At 37.3% G+C, this 24,157-nt stretch overlaps 2 protein-coding genes across 4 annotated transcripts in view; both read right to left on the bottom strand.

The window, feature by feature from the left end:
• The window catches only part of NR2C1 (nuclear receptor subfamily 2, group C, member 1), a 50,597-nt gene extending 37,048 nt beyond the window's left edge, over positions 1-13,549 (bottom strand). For 2 of the 3 annotated variants that reach the window (XM_008588002.1, XM_008588005.1), the window contains exons 1-2: positions 13,430-13,549; positions 2,367-2,440 (exon numbers count right to left, since the gene is read on the bottom strand). In XM_008588002.1, coding sequence (XP_008586224.1) covers positions 2,367-2,420 — 54 coding nt within the window. In that variant the 5' untranslated portion in view covers positions 2,421-2,440; positions 13,430-13,549. Of the gene's footprint in view, positions 1-2,366; positions 2,441-12,742; positions 13,046-13,429 lie in introns of those variants that run through there. The other variant, XM_008588003.1, reaches the window with a different exon arrangement.
• A 1,519-nt stretch (positions 13,550-15,068) lies between these two features.
• The window catches only part of LOC103603476 (FYVE, RhoGEF and PH domain-containing protein 6), a 47,822-nt gene continuing 38,733 nt past the window's right edge, over positions 15,069-24,157 (bottom strand). The window contains exons 13-15 of the mRNA XM_008588001.1: positions 22,951-23,079; positions 22,016-22,164; positions 15,069-19,726 (exon numbers count right to left, since the gene is read on the bottom strand). Of these exons, the coding sequence (XP_008586223.1) occupies positions 19,690-19,726; positions 22,016-22,164; positions 22,951-23,079 (315 nt within the window). The 3' untranslated portion in view covers positions 15,069-19,689. The remainder of the gene's footprint in view (positions 19,727-22,015; positions 22,165-22,950; positions 23,080-24,157) is intronic.

The following is a 24,157-nucleotide window of genomic DNA, read 5'->3' as shown; positions in this document are numbered from 1 at the left end:
TGATTGGATTTGGGATATTTTTTGGAAGAGAGAGGTGACAGGATGTGCTGACAAATTGGAGTGGAATATGAGCAAAGATGAGTCAAGGATGATTACAAAAATCTGGCCTGAGGCTGGCTGGTTAGTGCATGGTGCTGATAACACCAAGGTCAAGGGTTCAGATCCCTTTATCAGCCAACCCCCCCCCCCCAAAAAAAAAAACCAAAAAAACCTGGCCTGTGCAATTAAGACGACAGAAGTGTCGTCTGCTGAGATGGAATAGTTTGGGTAAGAGCAAGTTCATTGATAAAGAAAACTATCCCAGCACTGAGAGTTTTTGTTATTGAGTAAATATTTTCTACAGTCAACTTCATTAAGCCAATTTAATTCCTTTATTAAATTTAAAAAATGGCTTAGTTGGTTTACTTCCAAAATTTTCCCATTTTTATTTTCCTGAAATTATTTTTGAGATTCTTTTCTATATAAAATTTAAGAGAAAGTTATGATTCACTAATCAGTTTTTGTCTAAATGATCATATCTGCTGTCAATTTAAGTTTTTTTTGTTGAACATTATTTCTACTAAGCCTTATTTTTCTGGGTAAAGTTTTTTAAAAATTGTTGTCAATTTTATTTTACATATGTTATTTCTACCAAGTCCAGTCTTTACCTGCCCCCAACAATTTCTGCAATTTTCAGTGATACCTACAAGATGTAACTTTGAAAAAGTTTATCTACACCAAATTTTACCATGTAAAGTTTAAGCTGTTGCCAGTTTTATTGTGGATTATTTGTATAGCAATATTCATTGTGAACTGAATAAAAGACTAATGGCTCACACACTTCTTACAGAAAAGAATTAGGTGCATGCATGGTACAGACTGTCACTGGGTTGAAATATTTTGCTTAGATGAATAAAAGGATATTTCTTGCAGCATAATTATAATAATTGAAAACTGAAACAATCCAAACGGCCTTCAATACAGAACAGTAAATTATGGAAACAACTCTCAGGTCTTAGGACTCCTTTATACTCTAAAAAATGACTGAGGGTCCCAAAGAGCCTTTGTTTATGTGGGTTATAGCTACTGATACTTAACATATTAAAAATTTAAAGAAAAAAATTTAAAATAATATTTATTAATTCATTTAAAAGTAACAACCCATTAAATATTAATATAAATAACACTTTAAATAAAAATTTGTTTACTTTTCCACAAACAAAGATTTAGTGGGGAGAATGGCATTATTTTACATTGTAACAGCCTTTTCAAACTGTGGAAACTGTTCTCTGATGCCACACTAAAACTTGACAAGTGGTAGCTTTTTAAATGTTAGTTGCAATATGTAATCAGAAACTATATTAAAACCCATTGGTCTATCCTGCAATTTGAATGGATCCTTTACTCATGCATGCTTTCATAGCATCATGCATCGATTATTTAGAAAACATTGGTTCACTGACTTATGTACACTTACAAAATGTCAACACATTTCAATCACATCAAGTAGCCTATGGAAAATTCCACTGTATTCGTGTGAGAAAATAGTGAAAAGGCAAGTAACATTTTAGTATTATTATGAAAATGGTTTTGACCTTGCTGACTCTCTGAAAAGGTCCATAGATGATACTTTGAGAACCATTAGATTATGGAACCCCTTACTAAGGAATAGGACATAACCACTGAAAAAATGGAGATGTTTGTATTGACATGAACTAATTCCTACTGGTCCATTAAGACTGGCCTCAGATTTTGCATCTTTCAGAACACATTCCCTATCAGGTCACCTACTCCATAACTCTTCATTAGTTATTTTTCTTCTGTGCTCCCACAGCACTCTATACAATTATCTATCACAGCATGTGCTATATTCTCTTGTGATTGTCTGATTATTCAGCTCTCTCTCACTAGACTGAAAAATTACCTTAAAGCCAGGGGATATCTTTTATCGTTGTACTTCCAGAACCTACAATACAGACACAGTTCCTGACTTGTGATGGTTCGATTTACAATTTTTCAACTTTACAATGGTGCTTTCGGGTATGTATATTAATGGTGACAACCAGTCTATTTTTCACTTTTAGTACAGTATTCAATAAATTACATGAGATATTCAACACTCTACTATAAAATAAGCTTTGTTTTGTATGATTTTGCCCAACTGTAAGCTAATGTAAATGTTCTGAGAACATTTAAGGTAGACTAGGCTGAACTATGATGTTCAGTAGGTTAGGTGTATTAAATTCATTTTTTACTTAGCATATTTTCAACTTACGAAAGGTTTATCAGGACAGAACACCATCATAAGTCAAGAAGCATTTTTTACACATTTAGTGTAAACAATAAAAGTTTGATGAGTCAGCAAATGAACTGTAAACTAGACATACCTCTCCCATCTGTTGTTCAATAATTTGATGTGCAATTTCTTCTATGGTTGCCATGATCTAACTGTCAAAATGTCCTGTCAAAAATAAAAATTTACAAATGAAATCATATGGTATTTAGAATTTGCTTCAAATTAATCCAGTTGGGGTTGGGAGGGAAAAGACAAGATTGGCCATGTGTTGACAGTTGTTGAACACTGTGAACTGGTGAAGCTTTCATACAGGGGCTTATAAAACTATTCTCTCTGCTTTTGTATATTCTGAAAATGTCTATTAAAAAAACTATTCAAGACCCAACAATTTCACTTTTCAAACATACTGAAGCCTAAACAAGAGTACTCTGATTGATATAAAACAGGAGTTGTAGTTTATTAAACTTTTTCTGTTTTTTTTTTTTTTTGGCAGCTGGCCAGTACAGGGATCCAAATCCTTGACCCTAGTGTTACAACACTGCACTCGAACCAACTACCCCAACTGGCCAGCTATTAATTTAAAAAAGGGCACCCCTGTTGGCAAACTTACCACTGTAGCCATATAACACACTCTTTTATCAATATTTTATAAAACTGACAAAATAATTGCATCCATTGAAAGTAGACTTCTCTAGAATTCTGCGATTATTCTTCATAAGTGCCAATTTCTTTCTTTCTTTTTTTTGCTGGCTGGTACAAGGATTGAACCCCAGACCTTGGTGTTACCAGCACCACGCTCTAACCAACTTAGCTAACCTGCCAGCTCTCAAATATCTTATATTTTAAGGTTAATTTGATTATTTTTGTGTGTGTGTGGCTGGCTGGTACAGGGATAATTTGAATCTAATGAAAAACTGTCTACAAAGAATTCGAGAACCTATAAGATTAATGGTCCAACTAATTTGCTTTTTCTCTATATCATGTAGTCAAGAATACAAAATATTTTTGTGCCTTTATATTATATATCGTTTGTCATATATTCACTAATATTCTGTAATTATAATATTAATTCCCAAATGATCTGAATTATTTTTTTCTTTTAATTACTATAAAAAGTAATGCTTTACCTTAAATGCTTCCATTTACTTTTAAATGCTTCCATTAGTTGTGCTAAAAGCAATATTCAATATTTACAATGATTACTGAACTCTAACTAGATTGAAAAGTGGCCCTAACCTCTCTGGAGCCAGCAGAAGAGATAGGCCCCGCACTCCTGGGGCCTGTGCTTCTGAGCTCATGGGGACAGCATCAGTTATGCTAGCCTCTAACCCACCTTTGGGGTTTTCCTTTTCTTGGAAGACAACACTGTTCATGGCTGAGTAGCTTGACTGGCCTGTCCTGCAGAATCCCAGAAGTCTAACAGCATTCCTTCATTTCATCCCATCTCTGTCCCCCTCAGCTCAAGCTTGGCAGCATTTCTGATGGTATAACTTTGTTGGCCTCCCATGCAATTCACTGAGGTCCAAGCCATGAAACAAGAGAGTCCTCCACAGATCTTTCATGGATAACCCCATATCTATGCCTGGATTCTGACAAGATGGCTGACTGGACCCATAAGTCACAAACCCGTAACCTCTTTAGAGATAATTATCCAGTCACACCACTGATATTCTCTCCAGAATACACTTTCTCATTTTTTGCAATATGGATAGGCTAAGAATTTTCCAAATCTTCAAGTTCTAGTTCTGTTTTCCTTAACAATTCCTTCTTCAATTTATCTCTCTCCTCTCACAATTTACTTTAAGCAATAAGGAGAAACCAAGACATGATTTCAATACTTTGCTTAGGCATCTCCTCACCTAATACCCAAGTTCTATCTTCTACAAAACACTAGAACACAATTCAGCCAAGTTCTCTGCCACTTTATGAAGGATCTTCTTTCCTCCAGTGTCCAATGTGTTCCTCACTTCCATCTGAGACTTCATCAGAAGTACCTTTAATGTTCACATTTCTATCAACCTTCTGCTCATAATGATATACTTATATCTCTAAAATGAAGGAAGCTTTCTCTACAGCTCTCCTCTTTTCTTCCTTACCAGAATCATCTTTAATATCCATGTTTCTATCAGCAGTCTCCTCAAGACAATCTTAGCCTTTTTCTAGCATGCACTTCTAGACTCTTCCAGCCTCTACTTGTTGGAGTGAACAAGACTGAAGCCATCCATGTTTGGATCTAAAACTGCATGGGCTCTAGTTTTTAAAAGGCACAGTTTCTTTTCCTTAGCATGTATTTCTCTGAGTTCTCTCTTTTCCCATGGTTATTTGATATTTTGAACCTTGGTTATCGGGCAAGATGATATTATTTACAAACTGTGCTTTTTTTTGGTGTCTGTCCAGTATGGGGATCCAAACCCTTGACCTTGCTCTAACCAACTGAGCTAACTGGCCAGCCCCAAGATGACATTATTTACATAAATGCAAAGTTGTTTTCCAGTCAGCCTTACAGTTTCTAGGAGATGCAAACTTGCCATGAGACACATACTATCCAGACCTGAGAAACCAAAGAAGACATCGATAAAGCTACGCTGTTGCCACCCAGAAGCAAGATCTCTCCTCAGGTCACTGGTATTTCTGAATAAAAGCTGACTTCCTATTCTACCAACAATTTGACTTTAAAGTAGCTTTTGTTTGGGGCAGGCAGCCCTGGGTTCTGTAACAGATTTTTGAGAGCCAAGCCACAGTTTTTGTACAGGGCAGGCAGCTGAAGTTGGGTTCAGTAATATACTCTTTACCAAGTTTCAAACGTTTAGGTATTTGTTCCAGTAGCACCCAACTTCATGGTACTAAAGTCTGTATTGGTTTGCTAGGGATACAAACAAAGTACTACAGACGGGATGGCTTCAACAACAAAAAAATATTTTCTAATAATTTTAGAGGCTAGAAGCTTGAGATCAAGGTATGGCAGGGTTGGCTTTTTCTGAGGTCTCTCTCCTTGGCTCTTAGATGGCTGCCTTCTCCTTATGTCTTCACACAGCCTTTCCTCTGAGAGTCTGTCACAATCTTCTCTTCTCATAAGGAGACCAGTCATACTGGATTAGGGCCCACCCTAAGGACTTCATTTTAACTCAGTTATCTCTTTAAAAGGCCTTACCTTCTTCAAATAGTCATGTTCTGAGGTGCTGGGGGTTAGGACTTCAACACATAAATTTGGGGAGGAAACAATTCAGCCCATAACACTTGCATAAATCTAATGAGAATTGTGCAAGATCTATATAAAGAAAGCTTTAAAATGCGACCTGGAGACAAGAAAAACTATACCTTGAAGGACACTTAAGAAAATGGTTACCATGACTACATCCAAGGAGAGGAACTGAAAGTGTGGGAAAAGGGTAACTGGTTAGCGAAAGAAGAATCAGGGAAAGTTCTTACAATATTTGTTTCACTTACTGTACAACTCAATTTGTGTGGAGAAAAACAGGAAGAAGAGGAATTTGTAAAACAGATTCAGACTAGAAAGGCATATTAAGAAAAACCTTTCCCCTTTTTTACTCCTGCCCAACAAAACATATCTTCCATTGACCCCCAAGTACTTATTGTATTCTATTTGTAAAGCTTGTTGAATGTCCATCAAGCCAACTCATTATCTTAAGATTCAGATCTAGGAAGGCAAAGATAAAGTCAAATCTATAAACCTATTTTCATCATTATCTATTTCCCTTCCCAAACTATCAGTGAATATAATATTTATATGTACATAAACCTATGAAATAATTTAAATACATCTTACAATCCTGTTCATTTAAACAAATTTTCACTATTTACAAAAGAGGCAATTTATCTAAATTAATTAAAAATCCTATCTAAATTCATTATTTTATTAAATTCAGAAATTTCCAGAGGATAGTATCTCTCACTTTCGTAGACAAATTAAAAAACTGGTAAGGGAAAAATAATGAAACTGAGAATTAAATAGGTGTTTGGCATGGAAGCAGGTATTTATAAGTATATCAGTCACTTTGAAACAAAAGCTCAAATACTAGTTTAAGCAAAAAGCAAAACAAAACAAAAACCAGCAGAGGGGAAGAGGAAATATACATTGCTAGGACAGTGGTAGAGCTGACCTGGGGAAAAACTGGAGCTAGGGTCTCAGATGCTGTCAGGAATTTCCCTGTCTCTATTCTTGGCTTCCTCCATGAGGCTCCTTATTTTCAACTTTGTAGTAAAGCATCAGGAAAGTAAAAGTAATCTTCTCTAAACCCGATTTAAAAATCCTGGTAATGGATTCTGATTGGCCCAGCTTAGGTTATGCACTCATGTAGGTAGGCCAGAAGGAAGGAAGGGAAGGTTATTATGATAGTCAGCTTCCATTTTGGAAAGCCTATTTCCCAAAAGTTGGACTAATACAGACATGGCTACTGATGTAATCATCACAAGCCAGGCAACCACTTCAATTTACTTCTACTACTGATACAGAGAACTCTTCAACCAAAAGTCCACTGAACACGATTAAGCCACTCAAAAAATTTAATTCAGCATTGACTCTAATTTTCTGCTGTTAGTTGGAGAAATCCCAAAAAGGAGAAGAGGAAAACCCTTATTCTTATAAAATACTATATCAACGGTCTACTTTTGGCCACATTCAGATCAAGGTTCTTCTAATTTCTTGCTTTGTGAGTTCTTTAGTAAATGACAAATTTAGTTTAATAGCTATGTTGTTTTAAATAATCTCCAAAGTCTCTAGAGAATTCTCAAAATACATTTTTTTTCAAAGTAAACATGTCAAAAACATACTTAAAAAACTTTTTAAAAAAAGAAGTTGGTAATAGGGCATAAAGAGTGAGGGCAAGCAGCCTTGCAGGCCTCAATATTAAAAATTTGAGGACTATAGTCTTAAGGACCTTGCTGTTACACTTCTTCATGAAACAAAAGATAGCAGTGGTTACCAGTTCCCCTGATGTACTGATATAAAGAATCTTCTTGTTGGAGAGGGACTACTGACAGTTTAAAAATAATCAAATTACGGGGCCAGCCCGTGGTGAGTGCAGTGCTGATAACACCAAGGCCACGGGTTCGGATCCTATATAGGGATGGCCGGTTAGCTCACTGGCTGTGCGTGGTGCTGACAACAACAAGCCAAGGGTTAAGATCCCCTTACTGGTCATCTTTTTTTTTTGACCAGTAAGGGAATCGCAACCATTGGCACAGTGTTGTCAGCCCCACGCTCAGCCAGTGAGCGCACCGGCCACCCCTATATAGGATCCCAATACCGGTCATCTTTAAAAAAAAAAAATCAAATTAGTTTTGGATTACCAGTCCAAATTTTATTCCTAGCTTTAAAGGAAAAGCTAATAGGAGGCTTATGAAAGGGAATTCAGTAATAAGAAAAAGAGACATACAGTTTTGAATGTTTTCTAAAGACAATTAAAGAATTGAAAAGGGAATCAGTAAGCCAGTCACACCATAGTTTCTAATGGCTTTGTCATTCAGTAACTTCTATTCCAGTACCATCACTCATTGAGAATTTTGACAGAGTGATGTCCCTTTCCTGCCATCAACATGCGTGACTTGTGACCACAAGGACAGTCCAAACTATAACCATTCTAGTCCCAAGTTTCTTGTCTAATACCATTTACCTAGTTGCTACTTTAATATTTTGCAGCCAGATTCTTTTAACATACAGATTTAATATTACTTTTCCTCTTAATATTCTTCAAAGCCTTCACTTTATCTATAGGATTTGAGGTGTCACTTGTTAAACCTTACATTCTAACTACATACATTATTTGTAATTCCTTGAATTTACCATGTTGTTCATGCTTCCATGTCTTTGTCAATAGTTCTCTAACATGAATGGCAGAGAATCACTAAATTAATACATATTTTCCAAGACTAAATTTAACTCCAAAGATGAGGCAAAACAGGCATTCTTTACACACTGTTGGTAGAAAGCTAAGCTGTTACAACCTTCCTAGAAAAGTAATTTGCCAGTGTGTATTAAGAGCCTAAAAAATGTTCAACTCATTGACCCAATAATTTATTCAATACTTTTCCATTAAATAAATATTTGTTGAGTGTTTTTCTAGGTGAGGGGGATACAGCAGAAAGTATTGAAACAAACACACTTTCCCCTTGTGAAGTCTGTATTTTGGTGGGTGAAACAGAAAACATATAAATAAGTAAAATATATCAATAAATGGTAAAAAGTGGAATGAAGAAAAATAGAACAGGAATTAGTAACAGAAAATGCTGAGGGAGGGGAATAGTTTGCAATTTTTAATAAGAGGTCAGAGATGGCCTCCCCAAGAAGGTAACATTTTAGCCAAGACCTGAAGGAGGTGAGGAAGTAGGCCATCCAGGTATCTAGAAGAAAAGCTTCATTTCCAAATTTTTTTCTTTAGGACAAAAATTTGTGCAGAAAAATACTATCTGCAACATCATTTATAAGAACAAAAATATAGAAACAAACAATAGTAGGAGAATTTTAAGTAGATCATGGTATTACGTTAGTTAAAATCATGAACAGTTATAGCAAAATGTACAATGATTAAGAGAAAATACCTATGACAAACTAAATGTAAAAAGCGAGAAACAAAATTTTAATTACAACATGGTTTTAACTATGCAAAAACATGCAAGGACTAAAAGTAAACACTTTACAAACATTAACTGTGATTTTTCTAGGTAAAGAATGAGGGGCCACTTATTTTTATCTTTATGCTTTTTGAATGAGTACTTACAATTGTAATCAGAAAATAAGGCTATCCTTCATCTGTAGCTCACTGTATCTTGTACTCACCTGTAGTGGATTCAATTATGTCCCCCCAAAACTCATTGAAGCTTGAATTGTGTTCCCCAAGCTTTATGTATTAGAAACTTAGACCCCCACTGTGATTGTTAACAGGGTGGAGAAATCCTATTATGGTAATTGGAAGGTGTAGCCTTGAAGAGGTGATTGGATTGTAGGACCATGCAGTAGTGAATAGATTTAAAATGGTCAGGGGCCTGGTTCTGAGGGCTTTAAAAGAAGAGGAGAGTCTGTCTCTCTCTCTGCTCCCACCATCTTGCAATGTGAGACCCCTGGGTCCCTGTCACCTCCACCAGATGGTCTTTAGACCTCCCAGCCCCAGAAACTGTAAGCAACGTTTCATTTTCTTTATATATTACCCAGTTCCAGGTATTCCATTAGAGCAACACAAAACTAGACTAGAACACCACCTCATCTTCTAAAGTACCCTGCCACTTCCCTGAACTTATTTGCACAGATGCCCATCTTCCATTATAAGATTTGTGAGAAAAAGAACTGTGTACTTTTCCAATGAACTAATTTTTTTCAATGAACCTCTAGTGCCTATTATTCTTACCTTAACTCAGAGTATTTACTGAAACTTATTTATCAGCAGGCACTGCTAGACTTTGGAGACATGACAGTGAAGAAGACAGAAAAGGTCTTTCCTTCATGGAGCTTACATTTTAGTGAGAAAGCAGATTTTTTAAAATTAATAATTGTGCTTAATTCTATGAAACTAGGAAGGGGTGATAGAGAAAAATGGCGGTAGGGAACTTATACAGGTGGTAGACAGTGTCCTAGACTTCAAATTGTAAGTCAGAGTTCCAAACCCATTTTTACTACTTACTAGGTGTGTAACTATATGTCAGTCACTCAGTTTCCTCACAAATAAAATAAATTCAATACAATCTATTTCAAAAGGTTGCTGTAAAGACTCAATGTAAGTGAAAATACCAGTCTCTTATAGGTAAGAGTTATTCCACAAATATTAGCTGAATTAACAAAGTGCTCAATAAATGAACAGGAGTTTAGAAGAGGAATCACTGCAAGAGGTCTAAGAAAACCTCATGGAAGAGACATGTTAGTCACTGATGGATAAGTAGTATTTTTACCAGCCTGAGGGGCAAAGCAAACAGCACAAGGATGCTGTCCTTCCTAGAGCTAATCAACATGCACAAGACACAGTGCTACATTATTAGCCCTGATCTCCTTTTGCATGTTTACCTTGATCTTATCTCCACAGAAATAGATGGCAAAAATGTGTATTGTCACTGGTGCCGTCCTTCTCCCATCCAGACTCAAAAATTTAAGGCTATTTTTTGACTCATTCTCTGCCTATATCAGATACAATTCTTTTCCTTTCCCCAACATCTGCTCTCCCCACATTCTTTCCCATCCAGTCCCACTCATGTAATTCAAGCTAGGCTGTCAGTCATACTCCATGCTAAGCAGTATTTTGCAAATTGTGTTGTGAGCCACTTATGGATGGGGAAATTAATTTAGCAGATCATGAACCAGAATTAAAAAAAAAAAAATTTTTTGACTCATTCTCTGCCTATATCAGATACAATTCTTTTCCTTTCCCCAACATCTGCTCTCCCCACATTCTTTCCCATCCAGTCCCACTCATGTAATTCAAGCTAGGCTGTCAGTCATACTCCATGCTAAGCAGTATTTTGCAAATTGTGTTGTGAGCCACTTATGGATGGGGAAATTAATTTAGCAGATCATGAACCAGAATTAAAAAAAAAAAAAAAAAAAGTTTGGATCCCTGTACGGGCCAGTTGAAAAAAAAAAAAAAAAAAAAAAAAAGATTCTCTCATTTTTTTGGTGGGGGCAGGGTGGGGTGAGTCCACTTGAAAATCTGATAAAAGTTAAGGTTTCCCTCACTAGAAAAACACAAGTTCATGTTCACTCACTGTAAGCAATGGTATATGCTAAACTTCAAAAAGTTCATAAAAGCTTCTGCTGTCAGTCCAAGGGCCCTAAATTAAGACCCCTTAGGATAAAATTTCAGGTACTGCCAGAACTGAGTTTCCTGAATGTATATTTCTTTTCCTTTTTTTTTCAGGCTATGAACTGTTTTACTGAAGGGATGAAAAAATTAACTAAGAGCTCTGAAGGCACAACCTCTTCCATTGCATTTGAACAAAGACAGAGGTGCTCCTTCCTGTATCATCATTTGTTCCCAGAACGTTTGTGTGGAAGAAATCCCAGTGCTCCTGGGTGCCAAAGGTGTGCCTGAATTTGTATTTAAGATATGGAACATTGTGTATATCAAAAGCCATCTTTGTGTCTGCACCTGGTAGAGGGCTTAGACAAGTAAATTCTCAAGATGCTTATAGAACTGAATCACCTCCATATTTCCTGCTTCAGACCATCAATGTCTCTTTAAAGGCCAAAGAACAAAGTTTTAACCCCTTCTCCTGGTATTAGTTCAGTATTTACTAATCATCCACAAAGTGCCTGGCACTGTGGACACAATGGAGAGTTCCTTTATAATCTGACTTCCCATTTTTTCATTTTCTCTCCTATTTCTCCCAAGAGGGGCCCTCTGTTCAGGTTAAACTGGGATGCTCTTTATTCCCCAATGTTGTGGATTGATTGAATTGTGTCCCCACAAGTTCATATGTTAGAAGCTTCATTCTCACTGTAACTCTTGAGGGTGGGAAATCCTATAATGGTAATTGAAAGGTGGGGCCTTGAAGAGGTAGATTAGATTGCAGAACCATGCTATAGTGAATGGATTAAAAGTGGTGGTCAGCAGCATGGTTATGAGGGATTTAAAAGGAGAGCACATAAGACTTTCTTTCTCTGCTCCACCATTTCTGCCATGTGAGACCCCTTGGTCACTGCTGCCACCAAGACCCTCACCAGATGTGTTCCCTGCACTGCAGACTTCCCAGCCTCTGAAACTGTAAGCAAAACATTTTAGGTATTTTTGTTATAAACAACAGAAACAGACGAATACACCCAATATACCATTCCAATCTCCTCCCACCTCATTTAAATTCCACCTGACTCTTAAGACTCAGTTCAAACAGTTTCTTACCCAATCTTTTTAGGTGGGTCCAGCATTTACTGTATATACTGAGGTTACACAGTAGTAGATTCAGGAACAGACTTTTGTTAATTCCTAATTTTGTATGCAAAATTTAATGTAGAGGTGCATTTTTCTGAGGGTTCATAAAAGATATTAAGAGGCTGCAGAGTGTCTTGTGACTCGAAAAAGGCAGGGAATTATACTTAAACTATTAATTATTTACTGTATGCTGTCTCTTTTCCCTTTTTTATTCCCGAAGGTTACGAATTATACACTTTGTGTGGCAGACATACAAAAGATAGATATTTCGGGAACGTTTGCTGCCATTAATTTGTGTCTCTCTCAAAATCCTTATTGAGAGTTTGAAATGCTCCTACAAAGAATAATGAAGTTAGTTATCTGTCACGTGACCCACTTTTAAATAATAAATAGAAATATCTTTTTCAGATCTACCAATTAGACATAAACAAAACTTAAAAACATCGTGTAAACATCGTGTATCAATCAAACACACAGCATTGTTAAAAAACCTCAAAGTTGAAGGTCTATTTACAACTCCCAGGGACACAAACCTTAATTTCCTTTTTTTTCTAGTTACTTTTTTTTTTTTTTTTTTTTTTTTTACAGTTTGTTTTACTGAAGGTTACGGGATAATTTGGCAACATCTGCATTTGATAAAATGATATTTGCACGCGTTGCAGGCAGGGTTCTTAACAAAAGAGCTACTGGAAGGTTGGGCATTCCCAGTGCACTGAGGACCTAGGGCCGTTCCATTTGTTTTTCCTCCAGATACACGTCCAAAGGCAGCGGATACTCCTCGCCCGTTGTGGTGTTAAAAAGAAAAGTGAAAGTGGAGGGCATTATGGTCGTCCAGGGTAAGCAGGAGAATTTGCAATCGCCCCGGGAGCAGGGAGCTCAGGCCTCCGCCCCGGGGCCCCTCGGGTCGGCCTCTCACGCGCGGCCTGCGGCCCTCAGGGCCCGACCGCGGCGCACGGCTCCCGGGGGCGGGGGAAGCGGCGGCGGCGCCGAGACGGAAGCTTTTCCTGTAGGTGAAAGGTCAGAGGCACCGCGGGAGAGGCGGTTGTGCGCACCCGGCCGCTTGCCGGCTGTCCCCGCGCCCCGCCGCTCCCGGGGCCCCGCCACTCAGGCCACTCTCTGCGCTCCCAGCCCAGCCCCAGCCTCCCACCGCGCACTACCGGGCGGACGGGCCAGGCCGGCCCAAGCCCATAGGCTGTGGGAGCGCACTGGGGCTGTGTCCGTTGACCGTTGGGATGAAGAGACACCCCCGCCTCGGCGGCTTGTCTCCCCACCGGGTACTTCTTACCGGCACCTCCCTGCCGCGCTAACTCCAGCGTCGGGCGCCGACCCCGACAGGCCCGCTGCGGCGGCTGCTGGTTGGGGGCGCTCTCCGGGAGGAGAAGCTGAAGAAAGCTGAAGGGAGGGAGATAGGGGATGGGGGGAGGGAGTTTCCGGGTTTGTGTATTTGGTAGGGGGGTCAGAGTTCGTGACCCCTCCCTCGGCTCGGCGGTTCGCGCACCCCCACCCCACGCCTGCGCATCAGCGATGTTGAGAAGCGGCGAGGAGGTCGTAACGTTCCCTCCGTGGAGTGGAGGGACCAGGGAGCCGAGCCGCGGCAGTGAAAGTCGACCGCCCCCTTTCGGCTCGGAGGGGGACTACGCCGCCAGAGCTGCGCTTCCCGATCAAGTACTTCTAGAAGCCACGCGTTTGACACCATGTTTGCCAGAGGTGGTCGTTAAAGGAAGTTTTGAGCCAGCGTTTCAGATTTAAGTAATAATAAGTAACCTAATGGCCTAAGCTAGTTCAGCTTCTAATTCTGGAAAACTGGGCTCTGTTACAGGCTCTCTTAGAATCTAAAGTTTATTAGAGAACTCACAGTCTAGGTAGATTCTAATTAGATATTTAAATTTCCCTTAACTATAACGATAGCTGAAATAGAATTATACATAGTAAGGCAAGCTTTTACTTATCAACTATTGTAACTAATGGCTTACAGTAGTAGATGAGTAAAACCAAATGGCTTAAATGGAGCAAAAATAAAGTTCCCCCAAGGCTGGTTTTGGTCTGTTTTGTTCAGTGGTGTATTCCCAAGCACACAGGACAATGCCTGCTGGTCAATAAAGATCTGTGAAATGAAAGGGCACTGATGGGACATCATTTTCTCACAGTGGCCACTTGTGGCAGTGAGGTGTGGCAGGTAGAACTGCCCTGCGTGCAAAGTACTGTGAATTTAGTCTTTAAAAGGGGTCCTTGAAATTTTTATTGTGTCCAGCAGTGTAGAAAAGCAGCTAAGGATTCAATTAGGAAAAATGTGTACTGGGAACAAGAAAATCTCTGCCATTTCCTTCTGGAACTAGGCAGCTAGACAAAGAAGGGCACACAACATTCCCCAACAAATAGAAATATGCTTTATGTCTCATTCTCCCTGTAAAAGTCCACCTCTACCTTTTTGCATTATTTGTTGTGTGTTTGGATTGTTGTTTATTTAATTTTTTGGGGGGGCAGCTAGCCAGTTATATGGATCTGAACCATTGACCTTGGTGTTGTAACACCACACTCCAATCAACTGAGCTAACTAGCCAACCCTGGTTTGTTTCTAAGGCAGTCCCTCACCTCCCTTTCCCCCATATCCTTAATCTGGTTCCAAAGGTGAAAGCTGTAAAAGTACACTGTCCAATGGAAAAAGGCAATCTGAGACCTTGTCTCTATTCTCAATGCATACTGTGCATGCCTACAGCAATGCTTGTGTTTACCCCTTATCATTCAGTTAATTCACTTGAATCCCAATAGTCTTAGTAAAACTTGGAAGTAGAAGCCATTTTGGGAATATCATTTGTGGGTGAAGAAGAATCTCCCTTAATTATGCTTCAGGAGGAGTCAGTGAGGTTCATCTTTAAATGTGACTCTAAAAAAAGGTATGGTTTAAAAGACATCACACAACAGTAGATGTTATAGTAAATTTATTTTATATAAATATAATACATATTAACATTATTTACAATGCTAATTTTTTATCTGTAAAGGATCTGTCTCTTTATATGGACAATAAGATACAAACTATTACCACCTTAAGTAAAAAGTGTTTCTAGAAATACAAGTCATTAAAAGAGTATTTCAAGATTGGTTCTTATATCCTATGATCAACTCATAAAAGAGAAAGTTCCCTTACTTCATCCCTTCCCCCTAGCCGAAAGGAAAAGGAATTTGATATTTAGGCTTTTTGAAAATTTCCTATTACCTTTATTTTTAAGAAATCCTACTCGGAACTATTTAGCTCTTTCCTTATAGGGGAAAAAGTAAAATAAGATTTCCCTTTAGAAAATGACATTAGAAGTGGCATTGGCTTGAGAATGATATGTATATTAGAGGCAGTTACACACACACAAAAAAAAATCAGAAGGATCCACATGAAAGAATTTAGTTCAGCAAACAACCCACTGCATGTGAAGCGTTCTGGCAGATGCGGTGGGGGACTCTCAAATGAACAAGATTAGTTGTTCTCAAGGACAGAATGTGATAGCACTATATGAAAGTTTGTTTATGAACTAAACGCTATTGAAACAATCTAGTCTGAAGGAATAGGGGAAAGAAGGACTAGATCAACTGTCACAGAAACGTCTTGGGTCAATAGGCAGAGATGGGGTGGCCTATGGGGGTGGTGTTCCCTCGAAAAAAAAAAGGAGACAGTGTGAACAGAGGTCAGTTGTGTTAGGGTTAGCTGGAGTGTGTGATACCTGAAGGAGTGTTCCACACCAAGCCATTGGAAAAGCCACTGAAGGTTGTAAGAGCAGAGATGAAATTAAATTGGAACTATGCTTTAGGAAGATTGCTCTGGCAATGTTTGAAATGAAACTTCACAATGAAGGCAATGAAATTAGAAGAAAAGTTATTGCAGTCATTAGGAAGAGGTAAGACGTTCCTGAGCCAGGGCTATGCAGTAACACCAGCAGGGGGAGGATGGAAGGATACAAGAGAAATTGCAGAGAGTTGTTGGGACTGGGAGGCTGATTCTGGAGACTTGGAATGGTGTCTTTCTATTACAGAAGAGAATAAATAGATTTGAAGGGGGAAAAAGCGAGTTGAGTTTTAGTCACGTAAAGTTTAAAATGTTTGAGGACTCATGTATATCCAACAGGTAGTTCCAAATGTGCCCTAGCAGGATAGTGGAAAGAGTAGGTCTAAGATCTGAGTTATAATGAAGGCATTTTGGGGCTGTGTTTGAGGTGTAGATAACAAGATGCCTGTTCTCACCTTCTATTCAATTGAACAAATATTTTCTCTTAAAAGACCCACGTACCATGGGAGAAACTGATATAATACAGTATCTGCCTTCAAGGAGTGTACAGTACAATAAAAGAAACAGGATTTACCTCTTTGGAAATCCTAGTGACTACATTTGATCACAATGGATCTCCAACTTTTCAAAAACTGAGTATAATGGAAGCACACTCCAAGATATATCAAAATATGCTGTGATAAAATGTACCAAGCTACCAAATAGGAGGCTGTCCCTATTTCTAGATATATTCTACCAACTAAATATAAAATATACATTTGGTTAACAAAACTATACAGATGGTTTCAGCTAATGATGGTTCAACTTAGGAGTTTTTGACTTTACAATGGTGTCTTTACACGATGGTACAAAAGCAATATGCATTCAGTAGGCTCGACTTATGATGGGGTTACATCCTGATAAACACATCCTACACTGAAAATATGAAGTTGAAAGTTGATATTTTCAACTTAAGATGGGTTTATCATGACGTAACCCAATCATAAGTCAAGGAGCATCTATCTGTAAAATTTCATCCTCACGTAGTTGTTTCACACAGCTTTGCATGAATCAAGGGTTGGTCTGATGATCTCATTTAAAGAAATGCTAGTAACTACTCAAAGAATCAAGCTTTTGGTTAAAGAAGAGAGAATTAAGTATCTTTGGAAGATAAAGGACAATAGGAGGAAGGTGCTGAGTACATCAGAGAACAGAGGAAAAGAAGTTGGAAAGAGGTTCAGAAACGTGGGATGAGGCCAAAGATGACCTTTCTCATTTTCTTAGGACTCTGGTGGGTCCTCTAAATTTACAGCTGCCACAGATAAAGGAAGAGCACTGGATGGGGGACACTGGCTAAGAAAACCAGCCCTCCCCTAGTTCAGACTGGGATCTCTCGTCTAGGTGACTTTCTGCACCCTTTTTAGCTTAGCCTTATAACTGCTTCTCTCTCCTCTTCATGAATAAAAGGAGACACCTGAAAAAGGGTTTGACAGAAGCACATGTATACATGTAATAAATATAGTATTCCTGGGATCTACATACTGTTTATACTTTCTCCCCACTTATAGACTGCGTCGAATATCATTTTTTTCCCTCTAAAATGGTAGCTATCAGATATTTTTAAAGTAGTTTTACAACAAATCATATATAATTAGGTTCTCAGTTGACATTGAATGAGCCAGATTAAATAAGTAACATTTGATCAGCTTTACTTATGAAGGACTAATAAGTGGTTTAAGGAATGTAATACTATTCCATATTTAAAACATCTTTATCTGAGAAGGATAATTTGATATTTTCTTCAAAAGGCTATATTATATACTTCCCAAAGCCTTCCATGAGGTTAAGCCAATAGCTAATACAATCATACATGAGTTTCACATGTAATTAAGGGGAGTAACTAAGTTTGTGCCAGGTTTCTTTTCTCTCTCTCTTTAGATTTAGAACTGGTTCTTGATTCAGCCAGATGTTGCAAGATAGAATAGCCTGGCTGTTATTTTTTTCAATTCTGGGGCCTAGGCCAAACCTTGTAGTCAGAAAGCTTAGAGTTCAAGATGAGGGGGAAGAACCCCAAATAACTTGATGTCTTGTTAAATGCCAGATTTACTGCAGCAGAAGGAAACATTTTCTAAGGCATAACCTTGGCCTCCAAAAAGGATATGCTAAAAACTGCAGAGATTTTAACATGGAAACCTTATTTATGCAATCTTGATTAAAATAAAGCAAGCTGCAAAGAAATATTAGTTTACCTGTGGTGAAGAAAGATTTGGGAGCCAGCATAGGAGGATTGCATGTGAGGCTGCAACAGTTTGAAATTATTCCATAGCAAGAAATAGCCAGAAATAACTATAGCAGCCAACTCTAGATCTAGTAGGAAATCTGGTGCTGCAGCAAAGAGCATTCAAAAGGCTTCGCTAAGGCACTCAGTAACTCTCTTGGGCTACTGAATTAGGAAACCCTTTATAAAGAAGCAGAAAGGAAAATTCTTGTACACTTTAATGAAATATTCTATGGATAACCATACCTTTTTAAGATAATTTATAGTTGAAACTCATGTCAGTAAAATGTATGTTATGAACACCAGGAATGACTTTAATCACAGTGTTAATTTCATTTTTCTTCAGCTAATCAACAATTCTATGTACAAGGTAGTAGTTCATATGTTAAACAATAACTGCACCAGAATTATGATTATAAATCTTTCCTAATGAAGTGCATTGACAGTGGTTTAAAAAAGTTTTGTTTTTTTTTTTAATTACCAGGGAGGACATATCCCAAAATGTTAAAGACCTTTAGAAAATGAACACTACACAATTTCTAATACAGCTTAGAATTTGTGCTTTTCTGATATGGTAATTCCAGTTCATTTTAAAAAACACAATATTATAGGAAATGTAACATTCATTTTAGATACAAATACCACCACTGACTTGGGCTCAGAACTTTTACAGTAGCAGGGGATATTTCATAATACAATGCTTGTCATATTTTGCTGTTAAAAATTTTTTTAAAAAATGTTTTTGTTGAATTATAGCTGTAAAAAAAAGCTTAGACTTATTGAAAAGCCTATAGTTGATTATTTGTGTCTGTCCCTCTGCAAATGAAAATACCCTCATTCCTACTCACAGTTAACAAAAATTCAGATTTTTGCTTATAATTCTTTGATGGAATATAAACTCATGCCAAAAGAGGTAAATAACAGTAGAAATCCTTAAGATTATTTGCTAGAATTTCATTTCACAGTTACTGAGGTAGAAGCTGGCCATATGTTTTTCCATTAAAGAGACAAAAATTCATCTAAATTTACTGACTCAAAGACATGCGTTTTTTTATCAGCAGTTTTATAATAATCATAATTTCAAAACCAAGCACCACATAGAAATTTGCTCCTTGATATGTGTTTTTTACTTAAAAAGATTTATCACTAGTGAGAATATTACAATGTAAGGTAGAGAAACAGTGTAGACTGTGTCATAAACAGTTAATTCAGTATACAGTATTAAGATAAGTTGTCTGGTCTCTAAAGAAACGGTACTTTAGAATTCAGTGTGAGTCTCAGAAATAATTCTGACCATTAAGTAAACATCAAAATTTTAATAAATAACATACATTGAAAAAAACATTTTAAAAAAGTTCTTATACCTAACAAAATAATTTCTTATATCTGATGAAGAGTTTGGTTGGATTTATCGTGGCAGTGTTAATTTTTATAAAATTTTTTGAATTGCATTTACTCCATTCTGATGAAATCCCACCTCCTTAGAATCACAGAAGAGAAGAAACCAGTACTGCTACAATATTGTGCCTTCCTGAAATGCTTCCATCCACCTATCGATGAGAGAAATCTGTTAGATTTGTAAAATCCAATCATCTGATATATGTGAATACAATACAGATAACAGCTGGGCCTGTGGACCTGATACCCTGACAGCATATTTCAGACCTTTCCTGTAGCAAACTGGAATTCTGTATATGTGGAACTACCCTGTATTTGGTAATTTGCAAATTGTGTCTCTTATTTCTGAGGCATGAGGAAGGGACCATTTCATGTATAAAAGTTTTATGAAGTCCTGACGCTCCCATTTAATGGGTTTTGGAAGTAAATATATCAGCAGAGCCCTTTATTACAACTCCTTTTTTCCCTTACCTGGTATTCTGACTCAGTGCTTTTAGGAACACTAGCTCTGTCCCTGTCTCCTACTCCCTTAACTCTACCAACTAAAGTTTCCTTGTATACTCCCTACTCCAGACCTGTTCTAATATTTTCCATTAAAAGGAATCTAGCATCTAGTCCACTCCCAGTTGATCAAAATTTTGCATGCAATACAAAAGCTTCTCAAAGTTTCATAGAAGTCTTTCCAAAATTATTTAGTCTCAAAATAAAGTTTTATCTGACAGTATACACAGCTGCGATTATTCAGAAGACACGGGGGGTAGTCTCTTTTTCCTCCCTAGTAGTGTAATTGCTTCTGAACTTAATTTTTTTCCTTTTCTGACTGAAATGTAATTTCTTACAGTAGTATTTTATGTAAAGAAAAGAGATAAGTAACACCAAGGTCAAGGGTTTGGATTCCTGTACCAGCCAGCTGCCAAAAAGAAAAAAAAAAAAGAAAAAAAGAAAGAAAAAGAAAAGAGTCTAGGGAAATATGAACATTTGAAATCACTCAATTTAATTAGTAAAATCAGCCTGTAACAGATTCAGGTCAAACATCAAGAACAGAGTTTTCTCAAACATTTAAATTTTGAATGCAAATAGCATATGTTATACCATGATAGCAAGCTGTTAAAAAGCCCCCAAATTTTCCGCTAACATTAACACATTTTAATATTCTGTCATGTACAACAAAAGAAACCCATATGATATTAATAGCCTCAAAGAGAAACATAATTTAGCCTGGATCAATTCTAAATTATAAGTAAGCTGATTTCTGTCACCCAATTATACTTAATTCTCTCCTGATGGCATTTCCATCTTGTCAACTTGAAGATATAAGCAAAGGATGATATATATTGAAAAGCAATTTTTATCAGTTTGGTGATGAAAACAGATGAAAATTATGAGAAAGATAATATCTGTCTTAGGGCAATTACCATTTTGTCTAAGTAATTTTTACAAGAAAAAAAAAAGTTGAGACAAAAAAAAAATATTCTTTAGTATCCAAAAGTAATTATTTGGAAGAACAGCTATACACTGCTGGATATCCTAAAATATCCTAGAAAAAAAAAACCAAAGTCTTATAGAGTGTAACATTGTACCTGGTTGGTATTCAGGAACATATGTAATTCTGGTACTTTAAGGCTAACTTCCCTAAGAAACCCCAAGGCTTGCTTACTCAAAGCATTCTTTTTCACCTTCATCAAGTCCACTGGATATAAGCCCATTGAGAAAACATGAGCACCTCTTACTGAAAACAAAAATATATATTTTATGAGGCCAAAGAAAAAATCAAATGAGAGAGAGGTGAACTGACCTATTTTGTTCAGAAGAGATCTTGATTTCACAGAGATATGCATTTCTATGTTACGCAACCTCATAACATCTAAATAAAGATTCTTGTTGGAATTTTGAATAGACTGTTTCAGCCTTTACCATCTAAAGTCGTATCCATTTCCTTCTACTCAGTCACTGGGAACAGCATGGGAGCCTCTTAATGTGTTTGACCTTTTTCCCAAAGAACTAAGTTAGCAAGCAGCTGTTTAAACTCTTGCTGTTCCATGGCACAATTGAACCATTGGATTGCCAAAGTCCTGGAATGTTTCAAGGGAAGATTCTTGCCCTCACTGAAAGAGAGGTCAAATGTCTCATCTTCCTTCCCTTCCCTTCAGCAGAGCAGCATCACGCTGCTTCCTCTGAGGTCATGTGTCGACAAATACTCTGGACAGGACTACCTATTTTCTTTTCCCCTTTGCCTCCTGAAAATATTCCAGATACCCTTCCTTGCCTTCTCTTGAAAACAATTCTGAAGACTTTGAATATGTTAGGTCATCCTAATTTAGATCTCTGGTTTAAATTCTGAGTTGTCCCATGCCTTAAAAGAAGGTAATTTTAAAACCAATCATTTAAAATAAAAACTTGAATTCTCATGTATGAAAGAAAAATATGTCTAAATTACTTACTTCTGAGCTGAGTGAGCATCATCTGCTTTGAATACATAAAATAGCATGTTTTTGTGCAGTAACTGAAATACTTTAGATTCTGAATTCTCATCTTTGACTTGAGTAACAGTGAATCCTAATAAAGGTTGACTCTCCAAAGCTGCCACATCCTAATTTAAAAACATACAAATGGAGATAGGTTTTTAGATTGAGACAAAATTCTGGTTTGAGAATTCTTGATCTATATAGTTCTCATTTAATTTCATGTACACACATATAAAACAACAATCCTAACAACTTAATCATTTTTCAACAATATTTATTGAGCCACCTCCTCCCCATCTACTCTATGTGCCAGACACGGTGCTAGACAGTTTTCAACATGCTTGCATCCATTGAATTTCACATTATTTTTACTACAACCAAGGAAGGTAGGTGATTATATTACTTTCATTTTATGGACGCAGAAAACATACCTCAGAAAGCTAAGTGGTGACTTACCCAGATCCCACTAAGTAGTGAGGAAAAGCATGGACCCTAGAGCAGTGGTTTTCATAAGACAGGGTGATCAGATAGCAGAAAAGGATAGAATTAGAGTAAGCAGCCAGAAATCTGAGGATAGTCAAGGGAGTGTCACCAAAGAGAGCTTTGCAGAAAGGATAAGGAGCTTTGCCTTTAGTGAAGTCGTTAGTAGTCACATATCATATGTAATTACATATCACCAAAATTTCCTGCATGTGAATACTATGGAAAATTCCTAACACATCTGAGTAAGAGCTCTCCAGGTACAAAGCAAGAACACTGTTCATATTAACAGCAACAACACCTCCGCCCTCCAAAAGCAAAGCAAAAGAACCCTTGCAAAACAAACAGGTTTTTAAAATACTATAATTATTTCCAGTTGGCATTACAAAACAAGATTCCCAAATTATTCATCTGTAGATTTCAGATCTTACCTCACTTGCAGCATATGTATATAATACTTTATTTTTTATGACAAACCACAAGTGTTTCCAAGGTTTTTTATTGCCCTTTGATCTGTACAAGTAGCCACTCATAGAAGAATCTTCTGTGTTTGCTGATACCTAGATAAGCAAGCCCCAAACATAGTTTAATAGTTTTTAAACAAATTTTAAAAAACAACAAAATTGCTTGTGATTATTAGGTGCTGAAAGTAATAATCATAACAATAATAGAATGTTTCAGAATAAAATAATATATTTTCAAGTTCTGCTACTGTAAAAATTGAATACTACTATTACCATGATTTTTTTAGAAGCAATTGTGTAATTTTACCTGGTTTAACTGTGCTTGCATGTGTTTGTGTATGTGTTTCTTTGTGGGTTCATCTATGTTTTCAGGGTTGGCAGGAGAAGAAAAATAATTCTGAAAGCCTAAAATGCTTTTCTAAAGCTGCATTTCTGGAACTGTATATGTTGTCTATTGCTCTTCTTTTTTTTTTTTTTTTTTTAAAGATGGCCAGTAATGGGATCTCAACCCTGGGCTTGGTGTTGTCAGCACCATGCTCAGCCAGTGAGTGAACCAGCCATCCCTATATAGGATCTGAACCCATGGCCTTAGTGTTATCAGCACCACACTCTCCCGAGTGAGCCACAGGTCGGCCCAATTGCTCTTCTTATTTTGGGGTATTAGGGAGAATTATTTAAACCTTTAACTTGGTTCCTGAGACAGTATTTTTCTAAAAACCATATCAAGAAAATAGTAAATAGAAAATCCTTTTTTTTTTTTTTTTTTGGCAGCTGGCCAGTACAGGGATCCAAACCCTTGACCCTGCTGTTTACAAGGCAGCACTTTAACCAACTGAGCTAACGTGCCAGCCAAAAATCCTACTATTGATGGAGGCGATTTTAAGGATCAGTCGTTGCTCTCCAAATTTCGGTCTGAAAGAAAAGCAGCTTATTTTTGTTTCATAAAAGGTTGAAAGTGTTTTAATCTCTATGCAAAAAGACAGTAAGCTTTTAATAATTATAATCTGCCAATTCAATTTTTTTTAAACATAGAACAAAAAACCCCAAGAGATTAGAGAGAAAAAAAAAGTTTAGGATTTGCCTTATTAGTGGTGTGATGGGCAGACTCTTAAGGTGGCTTCCCAAGAACCTTGCCCTTGAGAGTCACACTGTTGTCCAGGCTCCTCCTCTGGAG

Source organism: Galeopterus variegatus, unplaced genomic scaffold, assembly GCF_000696425.1.
Source record: "Galeopterus variegatus unplaced genomic scaffold, G_variegatus-3.0.2 Scaffold4619, whole genome shotgun sequence".
Classification (NCBI taxonomy): Eukaryota; Metazoa; Chordata; class Mammalia; order Dermoptera; family Cynocephalidae; genus Galeopterus; species Galeopterus variegatus.
The sequence above is the reverse complement of the archived record's forward strand: the minus strand, read 5'-3'. Positions and strand labels throughout refer to the sequence as shown.